This window comes from Ostrinia furnacalis, unplaced genomic scaffold (assembly GCF_004193835.3).
Source record: "Ostrinia furnacalis isolate ACB-3 unplaced genomic scaffold, ASM419383v2 OfSCF1913, whole genome shotgun sequence".
NCBI lineage: Eukaryota > Metazoa > Arthropoda > Insecta > Lepidoptera > Crambidae > Ostrinia > Ostrinia furnacalis.
Window position 1 is genome coordinate 731,048 of NW_021132152.1, and position 16,565 is coordinate 747,612.

General features: G+C 37.7%; 2 protein-coding genes and 2 long non-coding RNA genes across 5 annotated transcripts in view; 2 read left to right on the forward strand and 2 right to left on the reverse strand.

Moving 5' to 3' along the window:
* Positions 1-2,123: 2,123 nt before the first annotated feature.
* Gint3 (GDI interacting protein 3) lies at positions 2,124-11,353 on the forward strand. Of its 2 annotated transcripts, none has more exons than XM_028306317.1 (9): positions 2,124-2,516; positions 2,947-3,284; positions 3,576-3,718; positions 4,338-4,479; positions 4,823-4,917; positions 7,906-8,059; positions 9,143-9,300; positions 9,946-10,075; positions 10,884-11,353. In XM_028306317.1, the coding sequence occupies exons 2-9, from the start codon at positions 3,033-3,035 to the stop codon at positions 11,157-11,159; spliced, it is 1,350 nt and encodes a 449-aa protein (XP_028162118.1). In that variant the 5' UTR covers positions 2,124-2,516; positions 2,947-3,032; the 3' UTR covers positions 11,160-11,353. The 2 variants fall into 2 exon arrangements, with proteins under 2 accessions (XP_028162118.1, XP_028162119.1); XM_028306318.1 differs by having other exon boundaries at positions 2,428-2,516; positions 2,930-3,284; positions 10,884-11,159.
* Positions 5,533-6,404, reverse strand: LOC114354063 (uncharacterized). The gene is made up of 3 exons (XR_003655976.1): positions 6,128-6,404; positions 5,791-6,020; positions 5,533-5,608 (listed from the first exon to the last, which is right to left on the reverse strand). It is a non-coding gene; the product is annotated as an uncharacterized LOC114354063 (long non-coding RNA).
* Positions 11,354-11,444: 91 nt separating the features above from the next.
* LOC114354067 (uncharacterized) lies at positions 11,445-13,497 on the forward strand. Its single transcript, XR_003655977.1, has 2 exons — positions 11,445-12,244; positions 12,419-13,497. It is a non-coding gene; the product is annotated as an uncharacterized LOC114354067 (long non-coding RNA).
* A 1,638-nt stretch (positions 13,498-15,135) lies between these two features.
* The window catches only part of glu (structural maintenance of chromosomes 4-like protein gluon), a 47,947-nt gene continuing 46,517 nt past the window's right edge, over positions 15,136-16,565 (reverse strand). Inside the window, exons 23-24 of the mRNA XM_028306315.1 lie at positions 16,341-16,524; positions 15,136-15,471 (exon numbers count right to left, since the gene is read on the reverse strand). Of these exons, the coding sequence (XP_028162116.1) occupies positions 15,310-15,471; positions 16,341-16,524 (346 nt within the window). The 3' untranslated portion in view covers positions 15,136-15,309. The remainder of the gene's footprint in view (positions 15,472-16,340; positions 16,525-16,565) is intronic.

The following is a 16,565-nucleotide window of genomic DNA, read 5'->3' on the forward strand; positions in this document are numbered from 1 at the left end:
CCGTTGTTAAAAGGTTAAAATTGGCAAAACTCACCTAAAAATTATATCCAAAGTCAATGTCACTAACACTGTTTTGCGTATCACATCAAAACTGAGATCGACAGAGATCAAATGGAACAATTTCTTAGTTCAGATAAACAGTGATAGCACTATCTAATCTCATCATGTAATTCGACATTATAAAGATAATCTTCATCACTGAGTGAGAATAAACTTCTGATGAATCTTCCTTCTGGTATCTTGGAAACCCCCAGCAAATCTTATTGAAGTCTGGTATATAAACTACCTAGCCCCCTGGCTAGGTAGTTTAGACACCTCTTACCGACATGATTAATCATTTAATAGAACCTACATCGACAGGAGCGCGCGGCAGGTAGCCCATGCGCTGGTCTGAGCCCATCTCTGGCAGTAAAAAAAGTAACATTTTAGTGGTGCATTCGGCTGAACTTGAAACAGTTGTAAAGGAAAAACCTTTGGATACTGACGATTTTAAAGAACCACGTCATTGTAAAGTGGTTTAACAGATCCTATTAAGTAGGTACCCTAACTGTGAAGGACAGTTTGAATCATCCCTCTTTGCAAATCTGCTGTTGAAAAAGCAGTAAGTATAGCTACAACCTATTGACTACGACTGAAACCCAATTACGGTAATTATTCCGATAGCTTTTAAAAGCTTTAAGGCGCAGTTTTATCAAAATAATGTTCGTATATCCTCTGACAAGGTTACTTAGTTTCTTCTGCCACTTCTCATCACCAGTCCATGTGTCGTCCAGAAGCTTGCTCTATTAGATATTTGAAACGTGTATAAGTGACCTGAAAAGGACCTTAAAAGTAATAAAATTTTGATTTGATCTACCTGTGCCCATTCCCATTAGATAATTCAAGTGATTCCTATCTAGTTTCACGAAACCTGAATCTGAGCATAAGTCTACCTACTAAGTGATGCGAATAGAATAGATCAAACGATCGATTTAATCATGGTTTTATCTTCTCTTATCTATAAAGCTCTAAATTATGCCCACCTCTTACTTATAAACTTATAACACTCTAATGTATTTCTATCCCCATTGATAACTAACAAGAACATTCCCGAAACCTGCCCTTAAATTAAGTGGGCTCTCAAACCCGGAGCAATTAGGGGCAAGGAAATGTAAAAATGTAAGGAACTGCCTCGCTTTGTTTGTGTACGTGACAAAGCTGAGCAAGTACGTCAAAATTCGCAACTATGATGAAGTAGGAAGTACCTTCATAAATAGCTAGATAACTAGCGTACTGACTGACACTCATCGACTACATAAGTACAGTTCCTGTTTCCATCATCATCTTGGTCAATGGAAACAGTTTTTATAGGTTACTAAATAGTCACGGATCGGAAGACGTAGCGTGGGCAGACCCCCCACTAGGTAGACCGACGATCTGGTGAAGTTCACTGGAAGAACCTGGATGCGAGCATCGTTTGACTGGTCATTATGGAAATCCTTGGGGGAGGCCTTAGTCCAGACACCTTTTTGCGTCAGAATAATGCCCTACCAGAAGTTTAGGGCTTACCTACTCACTAAAAACCTGGCAGTTCCCTCGGGTGGCACTTATTGGGGGCAGCACGCAAGTCGTACCTACTTGATACACTCAATACAATGTTTGTATTTATTCAAGTACACTTACGAGTATGTAGGAGGTGGGTACACACTGACTGACCTACATCGACTACATAGAGCTAAGTATGGGTTTAATTAATTATCACAAACATTTTATTATCCTTGCGTGCTACCATTAACTGATTGGGTTCAGTATCAGCCAACAGTTCAATCATTAGTGCAAAGCTTGCCAATGACTGCAATTTTTAATTTAGGTGTTTTATTCACCAAGGTCAATTTCATGAAGAACGGCAACTATTTATGTAATGTTTGATATGCAATCGATATAAAATAATTATAAATGTACCTATTTACGTAATGTGTATTGAGAAAAATGAATACATACAATTTGCGATCTGATAGTTTCTTAAAAAAATACCGGTATGTAACTAACGTTACTTAAAAAAAAACGAGGAATATTAAATGTGCCAAGCCAAAAACATTTTAAAAAGTAAAAAAAAAATATGTCAGAAATGACGTTTCGGAATCCCGTTTTCTTTCAGCATGATTGATTTTATTTTTCACGTTGTTACACGCTTTTATTCCTAAAAATTTCATATGTGATGTCTTTGCTCGATTCAGCTGTGTTTAATTCCACCCTTTACGAGGCTCTGTATCTTCAGATTGGCGATACTTTAGCTTTGGCGAGGGAGTTTATCGAGTCTAGCATTTCGGCGTTACCAATTGAGAGTTTTCCGAAATCGGTTGTAAACTTATCGGAATTATCGTTCTACGAAGAGATAGCGAGTGTATTTTACTTCAATGAGTTTCAGTTTTTGTTGTTAAAGACTTTCTTGCTGATTCTATTGTTCACTTTATTGTTGATCTTCATATCCTGGAGAGTGTATGGAAAGAGAATTTCCGAGCGGTTTATGAAGCCTGGTGAGTACATGAGTAATCATTTTATTGTTTTTAGTGACCTTGGCATTGATATAAACATTGTTGACTCATTTACTACGAGTTAGAACTACTGTGTCAAAATTTCGCCTGCTATCCAGCTGTAGTTATTTGTAAATGCATCACAAAGTAAAGCTTTATGTACAATAACCACTATTTGGGTAGTAAAAGTAACATTACATACAATAACAGTCACGATTAAGGTGTAATGTTTAGATTGCACCATAATAAAACAGAAATGTAGTAAGAAAAGTTGCAATATTTTTGAGAAATTAGATATGTTTTAAAGTTCCTGATTTTTCAATCAAATCAACGTAATTTGGATTTTTAGCACTTTTTAAGTCTGATCTAATCATGTACTTTTACGTAATTATTGATGAAATAATTAGCGTTTTAAGATTATTGTGTTTCACAGCTACATCTGCTACAATTGAACAACTAAAAGAGAGCGTTTCCAAACTAAAACTACCCAAAGAACACAGTCCACGCATTTAGAGCAAAATGGCGGATAAAATTAAAAAGTTCTTCCAAAAGAAAAAGGTTGATGCCAAATTCAAAATGGCCGGCCCTGGCCACAAGCTTAGTGAATCGACAATGAGCAGCCAGAGTTCGAATTCTATGAGGCGTGAAGCAGAAGTTATAAAGCGCTCTGGACTGTCGGAGGAAAGCAAGGTTGCCGCTGACGCTGCTCTGGCCAGATTGCAGCAGAAAAGAGATAATCCATCGTTCAATACTTCCTTGGCTGCCATTCAGGTAATCTATTAACTTTATCTCATAGACAGTGTGATACGTATTATGGAAAATTAAGTCTCTTTTACTATTTTAATTATTATTGCCCCCTTTCTAATTATTTCTATTTAGTCTCATTTTTGCTCTTTGATAGCTGCACTTGTGAACTGTTATAAAATTTACTTAAATACAATATGAACACATTTACACAAAAATATATTTTTTATTTGTTCCATAATAAACGATCTTCCGAACACATTTCGAAATCATAGTTCTTATTCAAAATGTATGATATCTCATGTTGAATTTTTTCAGGCCCAAGTCAGAAAAGAATTGGAGAACGAACGCGCTTCGTCTTCAACGCCAACGCAGAGTGGAGAATTGAAAGAGAAAGTAGAGAAAAAAGAGTCTGAACTGGATCTGCCCAGGAATTATGCCGCTGCCGGAGTTTATTTCAAGTAAGTTTCTAACATAAAAGAAAAGCTTCGCGAAATACTCACGTCAGAAATACTGCAATGTCTCAAGACAAAAGTCTTTGACCAGTGTGTATTGCCAGTGATGGTATATGGATCTGAGACATTGTTACTTACTATGGGCCTCATAAGAAGGCTCAAAGTCACCCAAAAGGCGGTGGAGCGGGCTATGCTCAGAGTTTCCCTGATCTGCAGGAAAATCAAAGTGACCGATATCGCCCGCAGTGGGCTGGGCACATAGCTCGTAGAGATGATGGCCGCTTAGGCAGAAAAGTTCTCGAGTGGCGACCAAGGGCGGGAAAACGTTATGTGGACAGGCTACCAACCCCACTAGGTGGAAGGACGATCTGACGAAGGTCGCGGGAAGTGCCTGGATGCGGGCAGCGCAAGGCCGGTTGTTATGGAAATCTTTGTGGGAGGCTTATGTCCAGTGGGCATCATTTGGCTGAAACGAACGAACAAACGAAGTTTCTTACAACTTATTAAATACTTGTAATCTTACTTAAAATATCACACCACCACCAAATTACAGACAACACATTAAACACTGGCATTTTATGTAGTTGTAATAAGGCACTTAGTCGTATTTATTTTATAATTTCAGGTGTCCAATAATTAGCAATGACATACTGCCCCGGGACGAGTGGAAGGCAAACATCAAGACCTTCCTGTACGAACAGTTGGAGGAAGAGAGAGGGTTGACAGCCTGTCTCATCATACAATCTTGTAATAGTAATAGGGAAAAGGTAAAATATCTACTATATTTTTTGTCTGTTAAATCTTCCCACTTTTTTATCCGTAGCACATCTTACATTTAACTTCTATCATAAATTAAGTTTTTTTAGTGGACCTCTGACATGACAACATCCCTTCTATGGTCTCATAATAATTTTCCTCTGTAGACAATCAGCCAAAAAAATTAAATCCCCCAACAAAACAAGGAAGAAGTAAATACATAAAATGATTTCACACTTTCTGTCCCAACTGACAATTAAACCCATAAAATCCATGAATTAACTCCATTTTAGTGGAAATAATTCAAATATTATGCTTTGAATTCTCTCACTAATAATTTTGCACCATTTTCAGGTTGACACATGTGTTGAAACATTGTGCAAGTATCTAGAGAACATAGTCACACACCCAGATGAGGAAAAGTATCAAAAAATTAGAATGTCTAACAGGTAAGACATCATAGTGTTTTTCCTAATGTATTGATATCTCGCGAGTTTATTTACCGAGATAATTTATCTTGATTTATCATGATAGGTACTAGCTTTCCGCCGACGGTTTCGCCTACGTGGAATTTTGTCTGTCACAGAAAAACTTTACCGCGTGCGTCTCTGTTTAAAAAACCGGGATAAAAACTATCCTTTGTCCTTTCCCGGGACTCAAACTAGTTATCTCTATGCCAAAGGGTTATGCCCACTTAGTATGGGACCTTTGGCCTGAGGTGGACAGACATTACAGCATGTAATTTGTTATTTATTAAATAGTCTATACCAGTAAGAAACAGAATATAAATATCATTTTGTATCCAAGTCCTTAAAAAAATTTTTTTTGGCTTAAGACTAGAAAGGTTAGAAGCAAAATAAAACACCATTTTTTTATTATTATTATTTTAATCTTGACTCATGGGTCAATAAAATATTGTCTAGGAACTAGGCAGGTGGAAATACATGTTCCTGATATCTTGCCCAGCTCAAAAACCACTAAATTGTCATAACATGAGCACAGCGACCTACTGTTATTCGGTCAATATAAGGGCAAATGAATCCTCGTCCCATCATGTGTTTGTTGGGGCTCCACAGCATATGTAGCAGCTCGATCAGCTCACTGCCATCAGGGATGACATATTTGGTAAGATCCCCGCAGCTGAAACAAAGAAATTAATTATGGTATCATTCAAAATTCATTCTTTAAGATATTGAGATGTGATGTCAATTTTTATCTATCAGTTAGAAGTATTTGTATAGAAAAAAATATACACTTTGTTCAAATATATCAAGCCAATGTCTCTAATAAAATATAATGAAAATAATTATTAAAAAACTTACTTGACGAGGTGAAATCTGTTCCATTATTACATTATTTTCGAATATGTGATTCTCTTTCCGTGTTAATATGCAGTCTATGGAACGTATTTGTAACAAAGATAATCCACGTTAACTGTGACCAGTGCTAGTGGTTGCTTCTTCATTTGAAATATAATTTGTCCTTGATTGGTGCAGAGCCACACCGTGGCCAAGGTCCAACATGAGTGACAACATACACTGCTGTTATCAATCTAAAAAAAAAGTTTTATTAGGATTATGGTAATCTACGGTAAAGGTAGTTGATCAAATACATTGTAAAAGGTATTCAACAAGTCCACACACTCATTCAATAACTTACCAGCTGAGGAGTCATCCACTGACATTATAACCAACTGAACTTAATAAGCTCTAGGCTATGTCGCCTCCTCTGCATCATGTCAGCTATACAATTGATACATAACATAGGTTCCTCATGAGATAGAGGAATTGCTGGTTGCATTATCCAAAATCGGGCTGGGGTTAACATTGGGGCTCGGGTCGGAGTCCATACGTAAGCCGTGGTTGGCGTTTAGGCAAGGTTCGATGTCCGAAAGTGAGCCATTGGTCATTGGTTGAGTGAGATTCGTAGTTCGAGAGTATGCTACATCATAAATTGCAAGCTAAATAAAAGCTTGTAATAAAGTCGGGTTTGTTCAAATTTCGAGAACGACTGAACCGACAAAAGCATTAGAAAATTTACGAAAAATAAAATAAAATTTTATCCCGTACAAAATGTTCATGGATTTTGTTATTTTTATTAAATACCTTTACGCCTGAGTTAAATGACACCGACATCAAGGTTCATCAATTTAAGTTTAAAATAATAGGCAGTAATGTATGAAGAAAGAGCTTCTATTCTGTATCTACCTATGCCCGTGTATTTTTGATCGGTGTCAAATCGGAGTTTTTGGTGCGGGGTACGCGGGTGTTGCTCGCGGCGTGAAGGTCAAACGCCCAAGGTCATTGAGGACTCTAATCGCCTTAAAATGTCGGCATCTGATCCTACACAAAGGAGTGCAATTTCTGTTGCTACTATTATGTATTCTGTGGTGAAAGCAAGACAGACAGACAGACAGAGTTACTTTCGCATTTATAATATTAGTATAGATTTGAATCACGCGTGCAGTGTTGCCAGAAGGTTACTTTTGTAACCTTTTAGGTTACTTTTGAACTGCATTGGTTACTTTTAGGTTACACTAATGAAAAGGTTACTTTTAGGTGATTTTTCAGAAATTGTAGAATTAACTTTTACAATATTAATAGTGACAATTTAAAAATTATGTCATAAACTGCATTTAAACATGAATTAAAATTTGATTTATTATTTGTTAAAGAAAATTAGTTTTAACGAATGTTTTTCGATAATAAAACGCAAATCCATGATAATGGTTTTATACGACCGGTCACTTTTCGGTCTTCATGAAATGGTCAAAATTTCGAATTTAGGAAACCTTACACAATCGCTCCGCACCCCCCAGGATGAAGAATGTATGAAGGTTACTTTTTATTCAAAAAGGTTACATTTTTTAATATTTCTGGTAATTTCTGACAAGACCTGACTGGCAACACTGCACGCGTGTAAACACTGCAACATAAGAAGCAACCTTTTGCAACAAAAAAGTGTGATGTGTTATTTTTAGGTATTTATTTGCCTGTCATTTCAGTTGGGTTCCATTGCCATTATTTACAATAATAGTAATTATGTACTTACCCATAGCACAACCACATTTATTTTAAACTAGCTGTGCCTGCGGCTTCGTACGCGTGAAAATAGTTTTATTAATATTTCCCGTTTTTGCAACATTTTTCTTTACTGCTCCGCCCCTATTGGCTCTAGGGTGATGTTATGTAGCCTAAAGCCTTCCTCAATAAATGGGCTATCCAACACAAACATATTTTTTCGAATCAAATTACGAAGTAGTTCTTGAGATTAGCGTTTTCAAGCAAACAACTTGAGCTTTATAATATTAGTATAGATGACATGGACACTTTTTGATTCCTTGTCATACATATTTTGACACTATCGTTAGATGAAATCCTTATTTCTTGATTTCAATCATCAGAAGCAGTTGTTACAATACAAAACGTTTTTTGCAGAGCCTTCAACGAAAGAGTTCAACCGATGGAAGGTGCTATGGAGTTGTTATTCGCTGCCGGGTTCAGGCAAACGAAGTTAACCAGCCCAGATGGGACGGAGGAAGACTATCTAGTCTTCGGCAGGGAGAATGTGGAGTCTGTTGAGAGCTTGGTGGTAAGGCTTTTACTGAAATAACATTTCTAGCATAGGCAAAACAAAATTGATTTTTGAAACATCTCTGTGTTGTGTATGGAGAATTTAATGAAATCTAATTTTTACATTCAAAAGTTCTTGTGATTTTTATAAAACCAAAAATCTATTATTTAAGAATATTCTAATTATAAATTTTGGCTAGGAATGATAGGATACTGGCTTTTACCCGAAGCTTCGCCCATTTGAATTTACATCTGTCACAGAAACCATTAAAAAGAAAAAATATCGCGCGCGTGTAAAAGCGATAGCCGGGATAAAAAAAAATCCTTTAATTTTGTCTGGGATTCAATTTCAATTCGATGACTCTTTTATAATGCGAACAGCTAGGGACTGGAATTCGTTGCCTGCTGCCGTCTTTCCCTAAGACTATAATCCGGGCCTTTAAAGGCGAGAGTGAATAGACACCTACAGGGCAGATATGTACCATCCTAGACTGCATCCCACTCAACATCAGGTGCGATTGTGGTCAAATACATGTCTTGATATGCATAAAAAAAAATGTCGGTGTATCATTTTCAATAAATACAGTAGAATCCTGATTATCCGGATCAATTAAAACCAGGGGTGTTCCGGATAATCGAATTAACTTTTTACACACAGAAAAAGAAAGGGTTTGCAATACATCATTTAGAGTCTAAAAATCTAAATATTAAACCATTGGATGAATCCATTTCTCTTAACAATGAACTAAGACGACGTCCTACCGTGATACAGTGGCGGCGCCTTCCGTTTTTATGGATCCAGACCCTAAATCGGCAATTCATGAGGGCTATCGTTTTTATACTTAACAGTTGGCACCCCTGGCGATTGACAGGACCTTACTCTACAGTGGCGCCATCTTGATGAGTGCAAATGCGATAGTCCTCCTACCACTTTAGCGCTCACCAGTTGGCGCCACTGTCTTCGCTACTAGCAAGTGACAGGACCTTACTCTACAGTGGCGCCAACTGGTGAGCGCTAAAACGATAGCCCTCATTAGAAACCGTGAAAAATGAGTCCGGATAATCGAGATTCTACTGTAAATAAATTATATTCTTCCCAAAGACGTTGATAGACGCGCTGCGCTCCGCGGAACCGATCCAATTAGAGCTGGACCGCAATCTGCAAGTCCTTCTGCCCTCGCAAGCCGCGGCCAAGGTCCAGCTGCCGGCCTCGTTCTATGCTCTATCACCGGAGGAGATCAAGAGGGAACACCAGCTCAGGTTAGTTGAAGCTATTTTTATATTCTTGTTTAGTTAATATAGAAACATTATTGATAAATAAATATGAATTTTGTTATCTTAAATCTCCTCGAGATATCAGCGAGAAAGCTTTTGAGCTTTCCAAAAAGTCGAGGACCTAGATATGACGACGTCACATCTTAAAAATTCATATCAAATCAAATAGTTTATTCAGTACATAAACCTGAAGCCTTTTCCAGGGCGCTTGTACGCGTCCCAAATATAGCTTGTCCTATGTTTTGCTTGGTCCAAAATCCTAAATGATTTCTAGTACAAACCTGCAAATTGTATGAGTTATTCATTGTTACTTCATTTTTAATTATAAGAATAAGCAAAATTTTATTTGACTCAAAAAGAAAATAAAAAGTAATTAATTGTATACTTTTGAAATGCACTTGACGTCCATTCGTTTCTGCATGAGGAAAAATGTACATCCATTCGTCCTAATACATTTTCTCACATAATAGACTTGATTTAATTTTATACAAATATTTAGCTGTTTGGTTCTGACAGTCCGGCAGAGTTATAGAACTACCCTCACTCTTCCCGTGGCTGTCATAAGAGAGAAATAATTAAATAAAATTAAACTAATAATATAATTTGTAATGTCTTATTTTTCTTGACCAGGACCGAAGCGATAGAGCGCAGTCAGATGCTTCGCACCAAGGCCATGCGGGAGAAAGATGAGATGCGAGAGATGAGGAAATACAAATTCGCCATCATCCGGGTTCGGTTCCCCGACGGGATCTTGCTACAGGTAATTTAGGATTATTTTTTCTCAAAAATAGTATTTAACACTCATCATCATCATCATCACGCTGACGGATCAGCAAGCTGAAGTGGCAGTGGGCAGGGCACATAGTACGCAGAACTGACGGCCGATGGGGCAGCAAGGTTCTGGAATGGAGGCCACGTACCGGAAAATGCAGCGTGGGACGTCCACCCACAAGGTGGACCGACGACCTGATAAAGGTAGCGGGAAGGCGCTGGATGCAGGCCGCTACCAACCGTGCGATGTGGAAGTCATTGAGGGAGGCCTATGTTCAGCAGTGGACGTCCTGTGGATGAAATGATGATGATCATCATCATCATTTCAGCCACAGGACGTCCACTGCTGAATATAGGCCTCCCCTAATGACATCCATGATGACCGGTTGGCAGCGGCCTAGTAATAAGCAAAAGCTTTTCTTTCATTTCTTTTGGTTTTTGAAGGAGCGCCAAACAATTTTTTAAACTGGCAGAGAATGGCATTAATTTCGGCTGAGTTACCTGAGAATTAAGTGACATGGTTTTGTGTACTTTCTTTAAATAAATTATTTAGATATAACTCGGGTCAGTTAGTTACTTGTCATCTGAGAGTCTATTTGTATTGTTAGCACTGTTTGTATTGATCTAGAGTCTAGACGTATTTTTTTTGCAAAATAAAGTATCATTTAGGGTCAGTGTACATGTTTTCAGCGCTGCAAAATTATGTCCAAAGATTTATTTATTTATTGCTGAATTACCAACAAAATCACTTCACATAAATTTAATCATTATCGTAAATATCACTATTTACATTCCAGGGAACGTTCGGCGTATACGAGCGGTACAACGAGATTCACGAGTTTGTCCAAGAGAATTTGGAACACAACGGATTGCCTTTCGTCCTCAACACACCCACAGGACACAAACTACTACTCGAAGAAGACGCGAATAAGACCCTTATTGACCTGAGATTAGTACCAGCCACAGTGCTCACATTCGCTTGGCACTCGTCGGTGTTTGAAGAAATCAATAATAGCCCGAACAAAGACGTGTTTTTGAAGCCTGAAGTCATGGTGTTAGTTCAAGAGGTCTAGTTGAGGGTATGTTTTAAAGGAGTTCACATCTATCTGATACAGATGTGAACGTACCCTTATTTGTCTGATTTTAACTTATTTTCGAATAATTGCTTGCGTTCTTATACGATACGAATAATATGTAAAGCCTGGTCCGTGAGCACGCAGAACTTTGTCCAATGACCTCAAGCTACCCATCCTTATCGCTCGCGCGTAATTATGTTGCTATCGCGCTCGCACACTCACTGCGGGTGCCAGTCGCACAGTCGCGACAGCAATATAATTACGTGCGAGCGATAAGGATGGGTAGCTAGGGGTCATTGGACAAAATTCTACGTGCTCACGGACCGGGCTTTACTTTGTATTAAATATCTCAATGTCTCTTCCAAATTTTTTGGTCAATTTTGTGATTTTGTAGTAATTATTCCAACAATGTTAATACAATGAAGTGCATACAGTCGACTCCAGGTTAAACTACTTATAAGTTTTTGTGGCAAAAATTACACCTTGTATTACAATAATTGACGGTAGTTGTAATATAATAGTGTCACTCTCGGAACTAAAATCACAATATAGCAATAAACTAAGAGCTTCAAAGTAATAAAGCATGTTAAAATCATACCACTAGACTAAATGTACGCTATAAAATTGAAAATCAAACTAGATAAAAATTGGCAATACCTAGATAGATACAAGTAAACTAGCTTCTAAGATACAAAACAAATTCGGAATTCATTGCCTTAATAAATTATGATTTATACTAAAATTTTATTAATAATTGTCAATTTACCTTCACGAGAGCATTTATTGCATAATATTGTCTAAAAAGTAAGTTATGGAGTAAAAAAATGCCTTACCTCGTCTGCCGAATCCATCCACACATAATCAAAACTTACCTGCACATTCACTGTCACTTTTATCTTTCCACCACTGGCAACACTATTGACTAAATGACGTAGATACATGTCAGTGTTGCTAGTAGAAAAATCTACTAAAATAGTAGAAATCACTTTAATTAGTACACAATACAACGTTGTACTAAATATGTTATTAAATTAACCTTATTCTATGTCAAACACTTTTCAATATTATAATAATGTTAGATTGTACGAAGAGTAGCGTGGGACGTCCACCTACAAGGTGGACCGACGACATCGTAAAGGTAGCAGGGAAGCGCTGGATGCAGGCCGCTACCAATCGATCAATGTGGAAAGCATTAGGGGAGGCCTATGTTCAGCAGTGGACGTCCTATGGCTGACATGATGATGATGATGATGTAGGTACGAAGAGATATAAAAGTACGTGTGATGTATGGAAAGACTGTAATGTAATGAGAATTTAAGGTTTTAATTTATATGTCATTTTATTGGGTACAAGCATATGAGACACATTTTTCTTGTTCTAATCGTTCATTTAATATAGAAAATATTATATGTTAATGAAAACAAGATAAAATAATGTTGAATAAAATAATATTGTTTTATCGAAGAATGCTGTTTCTTTGAAAAGTTTATCTGAAAACTGTAAGCCTACATTCGAATTGAATAATAACTACTGCAAATGTATAAAAAGTTGTATAATTTACTTGCATTTTAAATATTGAAAAGATGCGAAAAAATCTGTATTTAATAGAAGTGAGAATGGGTTTGATTGACTTGATATTATGATTTTCCATCCATTTTACCAGTCACCTTATTTCCTTGTGGTAGTTCTCATAATAACACGCCACAAATCCATAATAACGAAACTACTTCATGCAACTCTAAGCTCACTTCGTTTAAGTCTGTAGAATAAGTGGGAACTATATTTACGAGCAAAAGTATAATAAAAAAGTATGGAATCACCTCGTTGTGTTTAATTCCAAACCATCTTAAGAACTGAATGACTTTAGTTTTATCTATAGTATCAATTTAAAGTATAAAATATTACCTGTAAAATGGTACCATTTTTATTTAACTTCTATTAGTAATTTAGTTCTTACTATCGCTCGGAACAAGTAGGGTGCTTCCATACTTTTGCTCGCGAGTGTACATAAATAAATATCCTTGGACATTTTACACTACGCTTCTAGTCCCAAACTAAGCAAAACTTGTACTATGGGTACTAGACAACATGCCTTGTGTTTTTCGAACTTCCATCATTACCTTTCGTTTCGGTTTTGGCTAACTTTTCTACGAACGCGCCTTGCTGGAATGCGACTCTCCCTCCCACTTACCCGTATTTGTCCCGTCCGCAACAGAGCGTCGATGTGACGTCACGGCTGCCAGGTCAGTTAACTTGATCGAGTTAACAATGTTTAAAAAATAAAACTCAAGTCCATGCATCCCATTCTCCTTTCTACATCATGTTATAGCCTGACCAGGAACATAAAAACCCTGGCATAGAGGCGCGTCAATTGCATTTGATAGTGCAACACTGAGTACAGTCGTACCTGTGTTAAATTAATAGGCTAACTTTATGTATCAGGATTCTGGATTACGGGCTAATTTGATATTTTCATAAATTAACGAAAAAATATTATTATAGGTAACCTGGTTTGAATAAATTAAATGAAACCATCAATTGAGTTAGTAGGATTTATTTTATTATTCGTCAATAATCAAATTCAGAACTTGAATATTCAACTGCAATGTCTGCTCATGAACGCTTCAAACTCGGTACTTCTTTCCCAATGCCATAAAATTCAACACTTAGAAAGTGACAAAAAACTTTAAAATAGGTAGTTGAACCAAACCACAGCTAATTTTCATATAGTCGTGAAAGAAAAGTGGTTCACAATGTGTTAAAGTATTTGTCGAAGAGAAATACTAAGGGTTCGGACAATATTTTCATTGAATAATTTTTCCGACAAGGGTGTCAAATTGACTGACATGTTTATCGTATAGTACAGTCCACTATGAAAATTAGCTGTGGTTTGTTTCAACTACCTATTTTAAAGTTTTTTGTCACTTTCTAAGTGTTGAATTTTATGGAATTGGGAAAGAAGTACCGAGTTTGAAGCGTTCATGAGCAGACATTGCAGTTGAATATTCAAGTTCTGCATTTGATTATTGATGAATAATAAAATAAATCCTACTAGCTCGATTTATGTTTTCATTTAATTTATTTAAACCAGGTTACCTATAATAATATTTTTTCGTTAATTCATGAAAATATCAAATTAGCCCGTAATCCTAAATCCTGATACATAAAGTTAGCCTGTTAATTTAACACAGGTACGACTGTACTCAGTGTTGCACTATCAAATGCAATTGACGCGCCTCTATGCCAGGGTTTTTATGTTCTTGGTCAGGCTATAGTACCATTAGTTTTCCGCAACATGGCGAGGGTTTTTATGTTCCTGGTCAGGCTATAAAAGTCCATGCATCACCCATTCTCCTTTCTACATAATGTTACTATAATTATTACTTATAGCCAGAAGTGTAGCGAGTTGTGTTTGCTGTTTTATATTTATGCATGTTCTGCATTCATGTAAGATGTTAATTTATTGTATAAACTGTGTATGTATGTATATCGAGGTGTTAACCGATATTGGTGAATAAATTTAAAACCACGTTAAAAATTAACTTGTTTTATTACTTAAATTGTTTGTACAAAATGCTTCATAGAGAATCTAACAATGCTTTTAATCTGATTGCATGCATCAAAATTATTCATGCAACAGAAAGTTACTGATAAAACTCGGTCCGATAGTGAGAACCGAATCTAACACCCGTATTCACAAACGATGCTCGCGTGAAGCAAATCGAACGCACAGCGTTGAATAGAGCTCAGATTGGTTCGTGTGTCACCCTGTGCGTCCACGCGCAGTGTGAGACCTCATAGTACTGTTTGTGAATACGGGCGAAAACTGATAAAACTGTCGGCACGTTTTAAGCCCAGAACACACGGTGAAACGCAATTGCAACGAAACTGCAACTTCTAGTTGCTATTGAGTTGCATCTAAGTTTCTGCCATGGCGTCCGTTGAGAGACTACACATGACGCGACCAGTTTGAAACCGGTTTGAAATGGTCGCGTCACGTGTGGTCTCAACAGAATCTATGGCAGAAACATAGATGCAACCCAAAAGTAACTATAAGTTGCAGTTTCGTTGCAATTGCGTTTCACCGTGTGTTCTGGGCCTTAGTGAACCTATTTTAACTCTTTTAACAATGCAATAAGGTTCATAATCACGCAGCCACGTCGTTCGCGACTGGTTCTGGTACTTTGTTCTCAATGGTGACCGATTTGGTGCAGTCTTCGGTCTTGTAGATGCCGACGAGGCGGTTGGAGACTTCAAACATGTTGTAGCGGAGCGAGATGATTATGAATTGCGCGTTTTTCGTACGCTCCTGTGGAAAAGGATAATGGTGTCAAAAATATAGCTTTCCCCAATTTTATCGATAGATAGATTTAGATACTCTTTAGTGCACACCCCCAAAACTGACAAATCAAAGAAATATAAAAAATCAAAACGGCACATTTTTAGCCGTCTCATCACTAAGAAGCGATCTCCGGACCACCCAAGAAAGTTTATTGGGTACCCACTTTTTTTAAGTCGATTAAAAAGGGATGTGGTGGAATTATTTTCTAGAAATAAAGTAATATTAAACAACACACAAACATCAGACTTGTCGGCCGATAGTTTAGTCGGCAGTCTGCTTCCAATGTGTGTGAGGAATCGGCCGACACCAAATCGGTGTAATGTAAACATGTTCATAACGACTATCAGCCGACTAAAACCCTGTAGTCAACGGGGAGTCTTAGGTTGGGTTGCACCATCTTACTTTAACCGTAACTATAGCGATAACGAGTGTATTTATGGAGTTTGACAGATTTGTTCGTTTCAGCCAAATAACTTCCACTGCTGGACAAAGGCCTCCCCCAAGGTTTTCCACAATGAACGGTCCAGCGCTGCCCGTATCCAGGCTCTTCCCGCGACCTTTACCAGATCGTCGGTCCACCTAGTAGATCCGCAGGAGAACCAAATTAACCGACACAGCTCGCAGAATTGCTAAAACAAAGTGGCAGTGGGCGGGGCACATAGCTCGTAGAGACGATGGCCGTTGGGGCAGGAAAGTTCTCGAGTGGCGACCACGGGCTGGAAGACGTAGCGTGGGCAGGCCTCCTGCTAGGTGGATTTGTGACTTTGTTATAATTAAAGTAAGATGGTGCAACCCAGGGTTAATTTCTATTCTACCACACAACGTTCACCACATACCTTAATATAATTAGCAACAATGGACACATTCTTGAAGTCCAAAGCGGCGTCAATTTCGTCCATCACATAAAGAGGCGTGGGCTTGTAGTAATGTAATGCGAAGACCAGCGCTAGAGAAGACAGCGTCTTCTCACCGCCGGACAGGTTTGAAATGTTCTTCCAAGATTTGTTGGGGGGACGGACGCTGGAATAAAAAGTTGAGTAATTTTAACCTACTGCGATATA

Coding starts and splice junctions, on each gene's coding strand:
- Gint3 (XM_028306317.1), top strand. CDS start 3,033: ATGGCGGATAAAATTAAAAAGTTCTTCCAAAAGAAAAAGGTTGATGCC. Junction 3,719..4,337: donor GCTGCCGGAGTTTATTTCAA/GTAAGTTTCTAA, acceptor TTATAATTTCAG/GTGTCCAATAATTAGCAATG. Junction 4,918..7,905: donor AAAATTAGAATGTCTAACAG/GTAAGACATCAT, acceptor CGTTTTTTGCAG/AGCCTTCAACGAAAGAGTTC.